This window comes from Eubalaena glacialis, chromosome 15, assembly GCF_028564815.1.
Source record: "Eubalaena glacialis isolate mEubGla1 chromosome 15, mEubGla1.1.hap2.+ XY, whole genome shotgun sequence".
Taxonomy (NCBI): Eukaryota; Metazoa; Chordata; class Mammalia; order Artiodactyla; family Balaenidae; genus Eubalaena; species Eubalaena glacialis.
In genome coordinates, this window is record NC_083730.1 from 79,226,165 (window position 1) to 79,242,557 (window position 16,393).

The following is a 16,393-nucleotide window of genomic DNA, read 5'->3' on the forward strand; positions in this document are numbered from 1 at the left end:
GGTCCCAGGGTGAGGGGGGGTTGGGTGGGGTAGGATGTTAAAAGACCATGAGACACCCTCCAGGGCACCGGCACCAACACAAAAGGGACGGACTCAATCCAAGGAAGAGGGGGGCAGTGGAGACTCACTTGGTGGCTCGTTCTGAGATCCTCACTTCCAGCTTGTGGCCGTCCATGACGTGACCCTGAGAGATGAGACAACACAGCCTGTCCCTCTGTCCTCTTAGAAGCACTCACCCGTAGCCCTGTCCTTCACCGGAGTGGGCTTCGGCTGAGTGAGGGGAGAGAGAACTTCGAGGGGGCATTGACTGTTCCCAGGAGACAAGCCCGCTGGAGTCAAGGACAGAGAAGGGCTTTTCCTGGAAGTGGTTCCCGCTGAGCCCGGGCAGCAGCTGGTGGTTACGGAGACCCAGCCCTCCAAGTCCTCTGGAGCCACGAGTGGGCCTTGACCTTTAAGCCGTTCAAGGGGCACAGAATTTTCCATTGTTTATAAGCATTTTCAGGCAAAGTAAGCCCCTTTGGTCTGGCTTGCAGAGAGAGAGTTTGGTTTGGATTGTATGCTGTTAAAAAAAAAATTCTAAATCACAGCAGAGATGCATCTAAAGCTAGGCTCTTAACATGGGTCCCTTAAGGCAAAACTGGTGTATTAGCAAAATTACCCTTGAAAATCCTTTAAGTCTCCCATAAAATACAGCACACGTAGCTTCGTATAAACAGTTCTTTGCGGTAATATGCCCGTATGTAGCACACAGCGAGGCACAGAACATAACTCTAATGTGTGCAAGGTAGAATCTGACAGGCTCCTGAATTACACGGAAGAGAAAGACAGACCACTGGGCGTGCAGAGCTGAAATCCCGTTAAATGAGTACACGACATCTAATGACAAAGTTGGATTTCAACCTAAGTGTCCATCATCGGATGAATGGATAAAGAAGATGTGGCACATATATACAATGGAATATTACTCAGCCATAAAAAGAAATGAAATGGAGGTATTTGTAGTGAGATGGATGGAGTTAGAGTCTGTCATACAGAATGAAGTAAGTCAGAAAGAGAAAAACAAATACAGTATGCTAACACATATATATGGAATCTAAGGGAAAAAAAAAAGGTCATGAAGAACCTAGTGGCAAGACGGGAATAAAGACACAGACCTACTAGAGAATGGACTTGAGGATATGGGGAGGGGGAGGGGTAAGATGTGACAGGGTGAGAGAGTGGCATGGACATATATACACCACCAAATGTAAAATAGATAGCTAGTGGGAAGCAGCTGCATAGCACAGGGAGATCAGCTCGGTGCTTTGTGAACACCTAGAAGGGGGGGATAGGGAGGTGGGGGGGATAGGGAGGGTGGGAGGGAGGGAGATGCAAGAGGGAAGAGATATGGGAACATATGTATATGTATAACTGCTTCACTTTGTTATAAAGCAGAAACTAACACACCATTGTAAAGCAATTATACTCCAATAAAGATGTATAAAAAAAAAAAGTTGGATTTCTAGTGTCTCTTGAAAAAACGACAAACAAAACAAAAAACCAGAGAAGATCTGGTATGGCTAGGGACCACCTGCCCATCAGGCAGTAACTGGCTGAGGCCAAGAAGTGGCTGCCCCGTTAGAAGGGGCACGGGTGCCCAGGTTCTGTTCTGGGTGATGCCGGCCCTGTCGCTAGCTTACACAGCTAGCCTGGCCCCGTGGACATGTGAGGTGGAGAGCAGAGAGCCTTTCCAAGTGCGAGCAGAGGCCCCAGAGGCCATCCCTCCCCATCACCCCACCCAAACCCAATTCAGCCCTCCCTGGAGTTGCTTTGGGCCAAGGGGAGGGTCATCAAAATTCTACAGAAACGATCATATCGGCTAAGTGCCCAGTTACATTACCTATCATCCCCAAGGCCTTTCGCTTGACTAGCAAGCTCTACTGGGACAGACTGCATCACCTGGAGGGTCCCTATAAACCCAGGCTCCACAGGGAGGTGGGCCGGTATGGGTGCCCTTTTCACCCGGTATCCAGCCCAGCTGTGCAGGCCCAAGCACACGTCTGAGAGAGAATGGGAGCTAGGAGGGCGTGCAGCTTGCTACGCGCTCGCTCGTAAACTCGGCCCTGGTCAACTCCATCTAATGCTGCCGCTGCCTGGATGGCCTATACAGACACGTGACATTCTGAATAGGGTTTAAAAAGGATCCCGGACCCCCTGGAGCAAGCGGGCCTCCAGAAAGAAAGAGGCTCGTGAGAAAGCACTGTTCCTTGTCCCCTTCCTGCCACCGTCCTGCCGGCCTGGGGACGTGGGGTGTCAGGGAAGGTGCTGAGGACATGTCTTAAGCTGAGGCCTGGCCCACTTTGGGGCTCTGTTCTGCTCCCTGTAACCTCAGCTCCCTTCCTGCCATCCAGGGCCCTGATCTGTCCCTGCACTTCGACCTAGCAGGAGGGCATCGCTCCTTTCTCAGTAGGACATGAGTCTGTGTCCCAAACACCTCTGCGTTCAGCCCCCTTCTCCCCACTTTCACTGCGTCCACCCTGACCTGTGCCTGGAGGACTCAGCGGTCTCCCACCTGCCCTCCTATGATGCACCCTCCATACAGCAGCTGGAGAGACTGTTCTGCAGCAGAAATCAGATCCTTCCCCAAAGTGCTCCAAGCCCTCTGATGGGATCGCACTGCCTCTATGTTGAATTCCACAGTCCATAAAAGGTCTGCAAGATCCAGCTCCACACACCTCCCACCCTGTACCCTGTCGCTGCCACACTGGCCTCTTGCTGCTCCTCAAACATAGTAAGCTCACTCCTGCCTCCGAGTCCCTGCCCCAGACCCTTTGCACATGCTGCTCCGAGATCTCTGTGCAGCTGACTCCTTCTTGCCAATTAGGTGTCAGCTCAACTGTCACGTCCTCAGAGAGGGCCTCTCCTGAACATGCGATCTAAAGTAGCCTTCCCCTCACCACAGCGTCTGCTTTATCTGCATCCGAGCACTTCTCACGACCCGGTCTTGGCAGAAATACCTTGGTATTTCTTCAGAGGTCTGCTTCACCCATCTCCCTGAGGTCTGGCACAAACCAGGCTCTTGATCAAGGGTTGCAGACTGAAGGAATGCATTGCAGTGACTGCGGGGAGCTGAGCAAGGTTCAAGGCCGTGGGCCACAGTCCCCTAGGGAACTGGAGAAAGCAATGGGCCTGGGAAGATGCGGACTGATCTGCATTCCCACTCAATTTCAGAAGACTGACGGGATACCGCACCGCCTGCCTCGTGCCCCCGTGGCCCTCGGCTGAGAATCCCCACTTACCTGGAGCTGTTTGAGAGCTTTCTGGGCCTGCTCCGGTTTCCTGTATTCCACGAATCCAAACCCCATGGACAGCAGCACTCCTGAAAGAGAGAGAGGTGGGAATCGTACTGGGGCGCCAGGCAGGGAGGAAAACAAAGAAGGTGCACCAGACCAAGTTCAAGGGCTCCAAGGGGCCCCTGGACGGCCCCTCGACATTCTCATTTCTTCATGCCCCTCTTTGTTCCCAAAAAGATCTCAGCTCCCGGCTTGCCATTTATTACCAGTCGTCTTGAAGAATCAGCCAACGAGGTTATATAGCCGCCACCTGAGGCCCAGCTGACTATTAATTAACAGATGATCGACGTGATAATTAACTTCATAATAGAATCCCGCCTTTGGGAGGGAGGGATGACCATCGCCACGACAAGCGGCAAAACCTCTACCCGGGCAGTCCCCTGCTTCCATACATAATGCATGAAACGAACGCATGCATCAAAGTCAAGCGCGCCAAAGGCTTACTCTTTACAAAGTATTTCTGACCACCCAGTTACACCTGGTTCCTGGCTTTCAGACATACGGTTGGGAGAAGGAGGTTGTGACCACCTTATTAGAACTCCTCTGGTTCCCTATTGCTGGGTCGTGAGTAGCATGAGTTCAGATAGCCAGGGGTATCTCCAAAATTTATAGAGAACTTTGCTTCCCGAATGTAAATATGTATAACTGGGGGCACACAAGAATAAGGTCTCTAATTACACCTTGCTCTTTGACACAAAATGTGATGCATGCCTCCGTCCCCGCAGTTCATGCTGATTTACTAATTTTACTCTCTCTTTTTTTCACCGTTGAACTCAAAGAGGGTCAGTTCAAGGCTGATGGGCCCAAATGAGGCTCAGAGGTCACCACTGTTGACCCAGCAGTCCTCATCTTTGTCTGTATTGTTCGTGAGGCTGTGCGCTTGCGTGTTTGCATTTCCACTCACAACCATGTGTTACAAAACGAGGGCCCAAAGCAAGAAGAAATTCCACAAACAGCCCAGACATGGTTCTGCGGGTGACAGCAGGGAGGTTCAGACAGAACTGCTGGCTGAAGGGCAGCACCACCCCGTGGTGACTTTCAGTATTTGTTTTCCAGTGGATACGTGAAAACTCTGTTCTGAAGGTCAAGGCTGGAGGGTCTGTGCCCGTAGGATATTTAAAATGCTCATTAAGATGGTGTTAAAGGCAACTACAAAGAGTCAAGTTCATTGCCGATTCACTGACGCTGTGCAGATCCATTCTGCCCTTCTCCTGCCCTGGAACGCTGATGTCCACAGAGAGCAAGACTTGGGCTCGCAGGCCTTCTGGTTTCCTGTTCGGTTTACCCAATGGAAAGCCCCGATTTGACATAGGTGGGCGGAGGAGAGAGAGTTGGGGCCCCGGTTCTTTCCACACACCCCATCGCCTCCCCGCTTTGGCGTGGTTCTGGCAGTGCCAGTGTCCAACCCACACCCTTGGCTCTGCTGGTGGCCCTTCTTCTATGGCTCTGGTCACACCACTCCCTCCCCACAGCCTCTGGGCTCTGCAGGGGAGGGGCGCTCTCCCACATGATCCACTGCCTCGACATTCCCCTGTGGGTCCCCTCATCCCAGCCCACACCTGGGCACTTGGCCCCTTCACTACAAACATCTCCTTGACAACCCCAGCTGAGCATGCTTTCTGGTTCCTGCTGAGACCCTCGCTGATAACAGACACCATCTAGATTTCCCCCAAGCTGTGATGGATGAGCCCCAGAGAGCAGGGCTCTCAAATACAGGCTCTTAAAAAAGACAGTGTAGGTTTCAAGAGCTGCTCATGACACTGAAAGATCAGGTAACTGTTCTAAAGCACGCTGAAGAGTGCTCCCGAGGGCCGAGAGGCAGGTTCCACAGAGCGTCTGACTGCAGAGAGGGGCACAGTGACACTACAACCTGCAGGGACAGCACGGATGGAGCTGGCCACCCCTCTGCCAGCCTGTCTCACCCCCCAGACTTCAGGGGTCACCTCTTTTCCTGAACTCCATCCCCAGCCCCCCCAAACTGAGCCTTCATGCCATTCACTCGGTGCTTAGCTGCCTTTCCTTGTAGCCCAAACTACATCTGCGGCTCCCGGTGAACAGGGATGTTATGGTCTGAACTGTGCCCAGCCCCCCAGTGTGCGTTAAAGTCCTAACCCTCACATCTCAGAATGTGACCATATTTGGAGATAGATTCTTTACAGAGGTAATCAAGGTAAAAATGAGGTCCTGAGGTTAAGCGCTAATCCAATATGATCGGTGTCCTTATAAAAAAGAAAAGGGGTGGTGGTGGACTCTGAACGCAGGACAGGTGTACACAGGAGAATGCCATGTGAACATGAAGACAATCACTTACAGGCCGAGGAGAGAGGCTGCAACAGATCCTTCCCTCACAAGCACTCAGAACGAACCACACCTGCCCACACCTTGATCCTGGACTTCTGGTTTCCAGACTGTGGGGTAATAAACTTCTGTGGTGGAAGCCACCTAGTTTGTGGTGCTTTATTATGGCACCCCTAGCAAATGAATACAAGGAACTCCCCAAATTCTATGCCACCCGTCTGCTTCAGACCCTCCAAGGCTCCTCTGGCAAAAAGCCCAGACTCCTCTGTCTGGCAGAAAGCCATTCTGTGATCTGGAATCAGCCTACCTTTCTAGGTGCATCTTCTGCCTCTTCAATGTATTCCCAACCTGCTACTACGCCCTCTCCCGCCTCCTTCACCCACACCCCGCTCCCACCAGCTGACTGCTCTGCCTCCCTACCCTCCAAGTCTCGGTCTGACGTGGAGACCCCTGGCCTGGGCTCCTGTCCAGCCAGGGCCCCCTCTACCAGACCCCTTGTTGCTCTGTGCTGTAACCACTAGCTCATTAGTCTCTTAGGACACAGCCGTGGGCCGGCCCACGTGGCATCCCTACAAATCCCGCCAAACTGAAGGGACGGGGACCACACAGCTGTGAGAAAGCAAGGAACAATGGCCTATCACCTGCAGGAAGCCAGGGCTGGAGAAGAAACAGACGAGACGCCAAGGGACTCGTGGCAACGCCTGAGGCTGACAGGAGAGATGAGGGTGGGGTCTGCGTGGCCCAGGCACCCAGGGACCAGTGACGTACGTGGCTGATGACTCAGTGGAGTGTTCCAGATGTTCTACATCTGGGTCATTTCTCTTGGAAGGGAAGAGGGAAAGCCCACGACGGGTCTGTTCTTGCTCTTTCCTGGGAGATTTCCAGAGCACAGAGATGCTGGGAGCAGGGAGAGGCTCTGCCACTGAACACTGTCGACCCTGCCAGCCCTCTAATCACACTGCTCTGAAACCACCCGACAGTCCAGGGTGGCAAAGGGTCTAGATTCAGAAGAATCTGACACGCATGGCTGCGCCCACCGGAAACCAGGAGTCTCCAGGGACCCAGAAAGAAGGACCATTTTAGACGAGCCAAACGAGAGAGTGTGGGGCTGCCAATGCTTCAGAATGAAAGAGACCCTCAGAATAAGCAAGAGAGAGGTTGCTCTCTCTTACCCTTACCCCTACCCAGAGCGACACTGCTTCTTTCAGAATTGCTCCTTTCTGACTGAGAGCGCCTGTGAAATACCTGCTTTGCTCTTCTTCTTGGAAATGGAGCACCTCTTCACCACACCCACTTTGGAAAACACCTGGAAGAGAATGTCGACACGTATTATCAGAAGTTCTGGGCTAATCCCGCAACCTGGTGTAGGCGTGTCTTGAAAGACAGAGGGGACCGGGCAACTGCAGGCATGGAGAGGGCAAGAGTAAGAGCAGAGCTAACCCCTGGACGTGCTTCCGCGGCCGGGCCCTGGCCCGAGCCCTCCGCCTGCATGAACTCATCCAGCCCTTGCAGTGATTCTACCAGGTAGGTGTTACTACCCCCATTTTTCAGATGATAAAACTGAGGCTCCAAGGGGTTAGAGATGCACCCAGGGTCACAGAGCTGGGAAGCCCTGGAGCTGAGATTTGGATCCAGAGCCCAGGTTCTAAACACCGTGCAGGTGGGGGTCCTGGTCAGACACTAGGCTCCCCAAATTTGCCCTAATATCATCTCGGGGGTCCCAAAAATATCTGGAGGCACTGGATCATGGCCTACTTTAAGTAGCTTGGACGGTCCCTTAGGGTTCCCCGTAAGGGCCGCTGGGCTGGGTCCTGGCTCCCAGTGTCCAAGAAGTACCTGCGACACTGAACAGTCCAGGGAATCACCAAGGGTCACGCAGTGGGGAAGCTGGGCCTACATTTAGAAGCTTGGAGTCCACTGACCCAGTCCTGACCCTCTCACTGCCCCTGCACCTAACGCCAATTAATGTTTAAAACTTTCAAAAATCACATTCTGCTCTATTTCTCCCTTTACTTTTTTTGTCTCTCTTGCTAGAATTTGAGAACTGACCAGCGCGAATTCCTGTCCTTGTGGTTCACTGTGGTGTCTTCCACAGCACACACAGGGCCCAGGGAGAGGCAGGTGCCGGTCACCGTTCACCGACTGAGTGAGGGGGGATCCGGACGCAGCTGACATTCACTGACTCTCTTATTCCGACTGTCAAACACTTTACTTGAATTATCTCATTCATTCTAATCAGATCTTCCAAATAGCTTCACAGAAGATTCTATTAACACTCCCATTTTACAAATGGGGAAACTGAGGCACAGAGAGGCTAAAGGACCAGCCCAGGGTCACACTGTTAGTAAGGAGTGAGGCTGGGACCCAAGTCCAGGCAGACTGACCCTTAAGCACAACTCTCCACTCAGGATGCTGTTAACAGGAGCCCTGTGAGCTGGACGCTGCTTGCCACAGTGCCTCGAATGGGCTGTGTGACCCTAGGTCAGTGAACTGACCTCACTGAACCTCAGTCTCCACATCTGTAATATGAAGAACCTGGACTACATCATTTTGGCTGTACCTTCCAGCTCCAGAGTTCTTTAATTCCAAGGATGCTCTTAGGCTGAAGCTTGGGCACATCTTCCAGGAAAAAAATGGTTCCCGTTGACGACATCCCCATACCAGATACAGGGGGGCCAGCACAGCAGAAATAAAAAACAAACCCTCCGCAAGCTGGTTTGACCTCTTCAAAGCTATCTAGCCTTTGGACACTACTAGTGTGTGCCTGTTTGTAAAAGCAAACTCAAACCAGACCAAAACGGATTCAGGAAGTAGCCCAGGAAAAGTCCAAGGGTGGGTTTCCCATTGCCCCAGAGGGCGAACCTCTGCCCTTAAAATGCTGCTGCTTTTGCCAGGCACCTCTGCTGCTGTGGTGGCTTTTCTAACTGGCAAGTGACAGTCACATCGGAGATTTAGCCAGAAGGTCCCAGCGTGTAGGCTCTGACCTCCTGCTTCACCGTGACACCCTGGGCTTTCCCACCCAATGCAGGCTGGCCTCCTTTCCACCCATCCAACGCCTTCCTGCCTCTGGGACTCAGTGGACCCCGTCTCCCCTCTTGAATCCAGCTCTAGGATTTCAGAGCTCAAAAGAATTTGCAGAAACCAATCAGTTCAATCCTTACAGCTTTCTTCCTTTCCAGAACCAGTTCATGGCTGTCAGGCTGCTAATCACCAATTCACGCATTAAAAAAAAAGGCATCAAGCATTTATTCTGTGCCAAACCCAGTTTACAGAAATGGACTCTCTCCCCATGGACAGTTCTCAGTCCAGTGGGGGAGCTCGCAGACCCCAGTCCTTTGGCACTAGAATCCCCATTTCCAAATCTCTGGCCCAATTCCTTCTAGAAGCCCCCCAGTGCCTATCATTTGGCATTTTCCCAACACGTACTTGGAGTTCCCCATCCTTTTCCCCTCCGCCCCCTTCCTGTGAATGCAAAACTCTCGGCCCGTCAGGGACTCCAGGCAGGACTGCCCCTCCTCCAGGTTCACTCAGTGCTGTGTCCTCTGCACGTTCCCACCAGGCCAGGAGGGTGTGCTGGCGTTTACTTCTGGGTGGTCACCCTCGCAGACACCATCTGGGGAGGGGCTTTGTTTTCTGACTACAGCTCTCACACCGCATCCCAACAGGTCCCCTTCAAGTGCATGCGGGCGCCCCTCCCAGCCCCCAGACCGGTCTGGCCAGGGCTCCGATCTCCGGGTGAGAGGTCTACTGGACAGCTCGGTGGAGGTGTCAATGGGGTGGCTCTTGGCTGTTAATCTACACGCTGCCACGAGTCACACGTCCAGGCAGGATAAACACGGACCACATCAGCAGGCTGGGTCTCCCGCCCTGCCCACCCCCGCCCGCTCCCTCCGGGCTGAGCGGTCACTCACTCCCTTCAGCGTCTCCTCGGTTGTGTCGAAGTGGAGATTTTTGATAAACAGAGTGCACCCGGGAAGGCTCTCCTCTTCCTCCTCCTCCTCCTCCTCCTCTTCCTCCTCCATCTTTGCTGAAGTGTCGTGTGCTGTTCCCTCTGTCGGCTTTTCACCTTCTGGGGTCTCGCCGTCTGCATGGGTCGCCCCCCCTACCAAAACAAATCTGTTAAATGATGCCTTATCTGCCTAAGCCCCGGGACCTAAAGCACAGAACCTGCCAGATCCAGGGGGTTCTGTCTCTGAGTGGGCAGTGTCAGGAAGGGACAGCTTGTGCTGGGTTTTAGCAACTCCTGCGGGGTGGGCTGAGGGAGGGGAGAGACCGCCGTGCTTCCTGCCTCTGTTTTAAAGAGAAAAGAGTATGAAGCACAGACCAAAACCCAGGAGCCTTAACTTAGATTGACTCACATTACATAACCCATATAATTTGAACTTCAAAATAAATTACTGTGAGCTGCAAACGTAAGCAACATGTTCTTTTTTCTCAAAAACCAGCACTTAGCGAACTTTCAAAATAAAATGCAACTTAAAACTGCAAAAATTACAGAATGGGAGCAAAACTCAGAACGTTCTAAATACCCCTTGAACCTAAGGGATGTTACGTTCATTTAAAATCCCCAATATACATAACTTCAGGAAGCATACACGTAAGAGTATGTTTTCATCTATACAAAATATATTCGATTCAGAGTTACACATAACAGCGAAAAACTGAAAAAAAGACAAAAACCCACTATATTCATAAACAGGAGATCTGGAGAGTTATACTGCCATCAAAGGCTAGACTAATATGTAGTTAAAGATGATGTTTCCGAAGAATGTTTAAAGACGTGGAACGATGCTCGTGACAGAAAAATTAAGAGAAAAATGAAGGTGCAAAACAACATACGACGTGACCCCAATCACGTTCTGTACCCAGAGCTTACGAGACACATACGCAACAAGAGAAAATAACGTGTTCCTGGTTATTTCTGGAGACTGTGATTACAAAGGGGTCCATCCTGTCACTCCCACCCCTGTGACACACCTACTCTGAAGGAACAGCATTGCAGGAGGAGGGAAGGGCAATCGTGCGGTTGGGAGTTAGCAGGGCGGGCATGTGGCTGCAGCTCAGGCCGCCAGCCGGTCAGCCCTGGTGGAGAACGTGGATGTCACCCAAGGGTGCCGGAAGCCTCACACGGTTGGAGGTGGCGTCGTGACCTCCTGAGAAGTTCAGCTGCTGGAAAAATGTGTTCCGTCTGGGTCAACCTCCCCAGTTTTTCACATGATCAGGGCCTGGGGACAATCATCTTTTCCCCCACGTTCAAGCTCCGGAAGCTCCTCCCGTACCCCCCGGGGAAATCAAACCCCATCTCAGCCATTCTCCAAGATGCCCGCCCGCTCCCACCCTCATGGTTCTGAGCATGTGGCCCCATCCCTCCCCTCAGGTCTGAGCCCTGCACGCGCCGACCTGGAGCGGACGGGGACGCTCCATTCTCTCGTGCCCACTTGCATGCAAGTAGTTCAAGGCCAAGGGAGCTTCTGGGGCTTCAAACCCGTCCCCCACGCTCTCATGCCGAGCACGAGAGCCATCTCCATCGCCCCGGCCCTCTCTGATGCAAGCCTACTGCTGGCCAGTCCTAACTGAACTTCAACCGCTTTGTCATAAAACAATCCTTTCAAGACCTAATGGAAAGAGCGACAGTGAGGATGTTGCCCATTTCACATCAGCTGAACGGGCAGCCTTCGCTCTTCACGCTCCCTCGGAGGTGAACCCAGAATCCAGACTCTTGCTCCAGGACAAAGTAGAAGAAATCTACATAAAGGCTCCTTCCCCCACCCAAGAAACTAACGCAATTTACCCAACAAGGGACTCCGTGGTGTGGCCATTTGTCCTCAAAACCCAACTTTCAAAGCAAAGCAGGGTAGAAAAAGTATTAGTAATGATGGGGAAGCAAAGCTAAGCAGACAGGCCAAGACACCAGGTTCTGAATGAGAACTTCAATGGAAGGGAAGACCACGCTCCTCAGCTGCGAAGGGCACCCACCCCACCGGCTCGCCTCACGTCTGACGTCTCGGAGATAAAAGGAGAGAGGAAGGGATGCCAATCAGATGCCCCACTGCGTGCGGGGACCGGGCTAGGCCTGCGAGGATGCTATCTCACCGCCGACCACGGCAGCCGCATCACAGTAAACCGGGGGTCCACGGCAAGTGCTGGAGTTCGCTGCCTCTGACCTCTAAACCTCAGGCATCTTCAGGTTGGGAGAGAGGTTCATGGGAGACTGAAAACATTTTTTTTGTAGAGAAAAGAATGGTGGGCATGATGCTGACTGGGAGAGCGCTGTGCCGGCTTAAGGGGCAGCCCGTTCGCGGCACCGGCCAATTGCTGTCACGGGGGCAACATCAACCCGAGTGTGGTCAGGTGTTCAGAGCTTTCACGAGAAGCTGAAAATCCAGCTTTTTATGGGAAAACCCACATTTTAAAACTCTTGGCAACTAACTCAGTGGCATGTGGCTTCTGTACTAGGCAGTGGTCAACAGATTGATTTAAACCAGCTTATGGGCCTTTGTGCTCTGTTCCCCACTTCCAGCCTGGCAAAGCCCAATGACCCTTCCCTCTGCCTCTCCCAAGGGCCTGGAATCCAGCCAGTTCCCAGCGTGGCATCCCAGGGATTTGAAGCCTCACAAGGACGACAGCTCTGGGAAGCCCAGGGGCTGTGAGCAGGGCCAGAGTCCACTCCTTCCTGCCTCCCTGCCCCAGGAGCAAGGGCTGGTCTGCTTCAAAGCATTTCAAAGGTCACAGGCCCCTGCCCAGGAAGTGTGATGTTTGGGTTTCGTGACAGAGCTGAGACGAGCTTGCAGTCAGGGTTGGCACCCCAGGAACAGACAGATCCCTTCCCTGGTGGGTGAGCTGCCCTCAGTCCCAGCCCAGGGGGAACAAGAGGAGACTGCGAGGATGACCAGGACCTATCACCCACCCGGGTGTGCAGCTGGCCTGGCTCCTCCCACTTCTGTTAAGTCAGCCAACGCCCCTGACCCCCAACATCCGGGAGAACATCCAGCTTGAAATAAAAGACACGATTAAATGCAGCCTGGCTTTGCTCCAACAGCACAGAGATGTCCGTTGTTTCTCCAAACCTTTGTGTACCCAGCCACCACCTCCCCCAATCTGCGACTCCCCCTGGGATGCTGGAAGAGCTAACAAGACAAGGGCATCCCAGTCTCGAGATCTGTTGAAAAAAGGGGGCCTGAAGAAAACGAGAAGGGGGCCCACAGACCGCAGTCAGGAGGCAGCACAGAGCTGTGAAAGCGCACGGCCTTAGAAATGAGAGTCGTCTGGGTCAGGGTCCCAGTGACGCCACTCACTAGCTGTGTGCCCTGGGTGACTGGCTTACCCACGCTGCCTTAGCATCGTCACCTGGAAAATGGAGCTACACACACACACACACACACACAGACTCCCCTTTTCTCTGCTGGCTTCTTTGGAAATTCAGATGTCTGCTACTCCATCTGCACACTGGGTCCCTGGTCCAGGGCACCGTTGCCTCTTGTCTGGATGACCGGGTGTTCTCCTCACTGGTCTCCCGTCGGCACCTGTCCCTGGTCTGCCAGCTTCTCCCATTTTGTCTCCTCGCCTTCTCCATTCCAGCTGCACCAGCCTCTATTCTGACCTCTGAGACTGCCAAAACCCATCCCTGCCACAGGGCCTTTGCACTTGCCACCTGTCTCCTCTGCCTGTCCTGCTCATCCCGTTTTCCCAGGCCTGGCTTCTTGTCAGGTCTCAGTTCAAACGTCCTCCCCTCAGAGCTCCTCCTGTGCAGTTGTTCCCAGCACAGGCCTGGCCACTTGCCATCAGAGTCCCCTGGGTACCCTTCCTTCAGAGCCCTTACCCCTTTCTGAAATCACCTTATCGATTCACTCCTCTGTGTCCCCCAACTGCAAGGGGAGCTCTCTGAGGATGGGACCACATCTGACTCAGTAACCTCTGCATCCCCAGCACGGGGCCCAGAGCAGATGCTCCAAAAATATTGGTGGATGATGATTTGCTACACAAATGGCACTTAGTGTGACCGACAGGAGCTGCGGGGTCACAGCTAAGAGCACAGACCTGGGAGCTGGTGGCTCTGGGCACAGCCCAGCTCTTTCCAGACGTGTGACTCTGCATAAGTCACTCAACCTCCTTATGCTTCCTTCTTTCCATTCAAAAAAGGAGAAAGACAATCACAAGGTCCACTTGCAAGACAATTATGAGAATTAACGCACAGAAACCCAGTTAAAACAGTGTCTGGGCCAGGGGAAAATGTCAGGAATCCCTATCTCCACAGGCCCGTTGCCGGAAGAGGCAGGCCGGCCGGCTGCAGGCTTTTGAGAAGAACCGCCAGCGCCGCAGGTCTGAGTGCCGGGGACTGTGTCGCTGCCGGCCACATCCCTGGGAAGAGCTTCTGCCCCGCTCAAGTGGCCAGGCCCTGCTATGACCCATGCCCACGTCCAGAGAGGTGTGGAAACGGCCAAGGGCCAAGGACGAAGCCAAAGCTCACTGTTAAAAGTGCTTTTCTGCCAGGCTTCCCTGGTGGCACAGTGGTTAAGAATCCGCCTGCCAATGCAGGGGACACGGGTTCGAGCCCTGGTCCGGGAAGATCCCACATGCTGCGGAGCAACTAAGCCCGTGAGCCACAACTACTGAGCCTGCGCTCTAGAGCCCGCGAGCCATGACTACTGAGCCCACGTGCCACGACTACTGAAACCTGCGCGCCTAGAGCCCGTGCTCCGCAACAAGAGAAGCCACTGCAATGAGAAGCCCACGCACCGCAACGAAGAGTAGCCCCCACTCGCCACAACTAGAGAAAGCCCGCGCGTAGCAACGAAGACCCAACACAGCCAAAAATAAAATAAAGAAAATAAATAAATTAAAAAAAAAAAAAAAAAGAAAGAAAAGCGCTTCTGCCCCTGGCCTCAAGTGGGGTGATGACAGGAAGACTAGGAAGGAAAAAGGAGGCATCACAAAACGAACAGAGGTTTGCCAACGACATCACCAGGGACCAGGAAAAGTGGGAAGACGAGCAGGATGGGGGCAGGGGCGGGGGCGCGGGGGACGGGGTGAGGGTGCGAGGAAGGCTCGCAAAGCAAGGTGGGCTGGAGGGGGCTGGGAGAGGCAGGGGGGAATACGCGTCCATCTGTAGTTGGCACAATAAAATCCAGTCACGCGTCACCACATGGGGCTTTATTATAATCAGGCCGCAGAATTTACGGTCGCTCCCTCCCCTTTCCGGCTCTCTGCGCGGAAGGCTGACAGCAGAGACTGTTATCAGTTGCAAGCAGCTTTTCAGGGCCTCCCCCGACTTGGAGCCCTTTATCTGGAGGTGAGGGTCTTGGTTGTGGGGAGATAAAACACACTGTCCCCCTCCCTTGAGAACGGTACAGGGAACAGAGGGCTTTGCCGAAAAGAAATGGGGGGGGGGACTGGTGAACAAAAAAAACCCCTCCGTCCACTCCCCTCCTGCCCGCCTTCCTGCGGAGCCTGAGAAAATCCAGGGCTTGGGGGCTGGCTGAGTCCCCGGGCAATGGGGATGAGGGGCTGGGGAAGCTTCAGGAACCGTGTGCAGAGGGGCGGGCGGGGGAGGAGCAGGTGAAAAGGAACAGCTCGGGGACCAGGAAGGGGACCGTGTATGTGATACAGGTAAGAAAAGGAACAAAAAAGGGCAAAAGGAGGCTCGCGAGATGAGCTCTGTGGGGATCCGCCTGACGACACAGGACTCAGCGGGGTTTGAAATCAGCACAGGCGTGCACAACTTCTTGGCCCCCAATCCGATCTATTTGCTACAACTACTGGCTCCCTCCTCCCAGCTCCGAGGCCTCCCTTGTGTGAGTGACGGCAGGACCCTGGACAGCAGCCCCCTAAGAGGCAGGGCCTGTTGGGGACAGTCTGTCTGGGATGCTCTCAACACCAGAACCTAGGCCCGGGCACCCAGGGGACACTGGGGGCAGGCAGGGGCAGCCCTCTACCTTCCGACCAGGGCACGCTGTCTCTGCAAAGCCTCCCCTCGCTGTGCTCCAGAACATTCTGCTCCCAGGGCCCACTTCTATTACTGTGACATCTCAGCTACCCCCAAACAGCCCCACCCGTCCTCCTAGCGGCCCGGGAGCTTCTGGGGAAGCGGTACGTGTTGGGCCCATCGTGGTCGCCCCAGCTCGGTGGCTGGCATCCCGCTGGTGCTCAGGGCTGAGTGAGAGACCATCCACTTCACCTTACGTTGCTGAATTAGGACGAGGGTCAGAGGAATGGTGACTCGGGCGGCTTCTCACTGAACTCTCACAAAGGCCTTCTGCCTATTTTACAGATGCAGAAACAGCCTCGGAGAAGGCTGGTGGCTCGCCCAGTCACAGGGCTAGGAGAGGACTTCCCCAGGAGCTGTAAGCCTCACATACGGAGGACCCAAAGTGCTTAGTGCAGGGCCTGGCATGGAGGAAATGCCGCTTTTGCCTGTGGATTCACTCAGCACCTACTGACTGCTCTCCCACCAGATGCCGGGCACCTTCCTGGGTGCCCGGGCACAGCAGTGCACAAGCAGACGAGGTACCCGGCCTGCGGGATGGACATCTAGTGAGGGAGTCAGACAGACAGACACTGAGGAAGGGAACCCATAATGACACACTTCTGGGAAGCAATAAGCCTTTGAAACAAAGTTTAAGGCTGAGGGGAGGGGGTGGGTATAAATCAGTACCCATGAAGGGAGCCACGGCGATTATGTGATGGATGGTGCCACATTCTGATGCTTAACTAATGATGGAGAACAAACCTGCCAATGTCACCAACCCTACTATGTGCCGGGGCTT

General features: G+C 53.7%; 1 protein-coding gene across 2 annotated transcripts in view; it reads right to left on the reverse strand.

Annotated features, from left to right (window-relative positions):
- Positions 1 to 16,393, reverse strand: part of RBM19 (RNA binding motif protein 19) — a 120,939-nt gene that overhangs the window by 80,775 nt on the left and 23,771 nt on the right. For both annotated transcript variants that reach the window (XM_061169404.1, XM_061169405.1), the window contains exons 17-20: positions 9,542 to 9,732; positions 6,876 to 6,936; positions 3,279 to 3,358; positions 129 to 184 (exon numbers count right to left, since the gene is read on the reverse strand). In XM_061169404.1, coding sequence (XP_061025387.1) covers positions 129 to 184; positions 3,279 to 3,358; positions 6,876 to 6,936; positions 9,542 to 9,732 — 388 coding nt within the window. The remainder of the gene's footprint in view (positions 1 to 128; positions 185 to 3,278; positions 3,359 to 6,875; positions 6,937 to 9,541; positions 9,733 to 16,393) is intronic.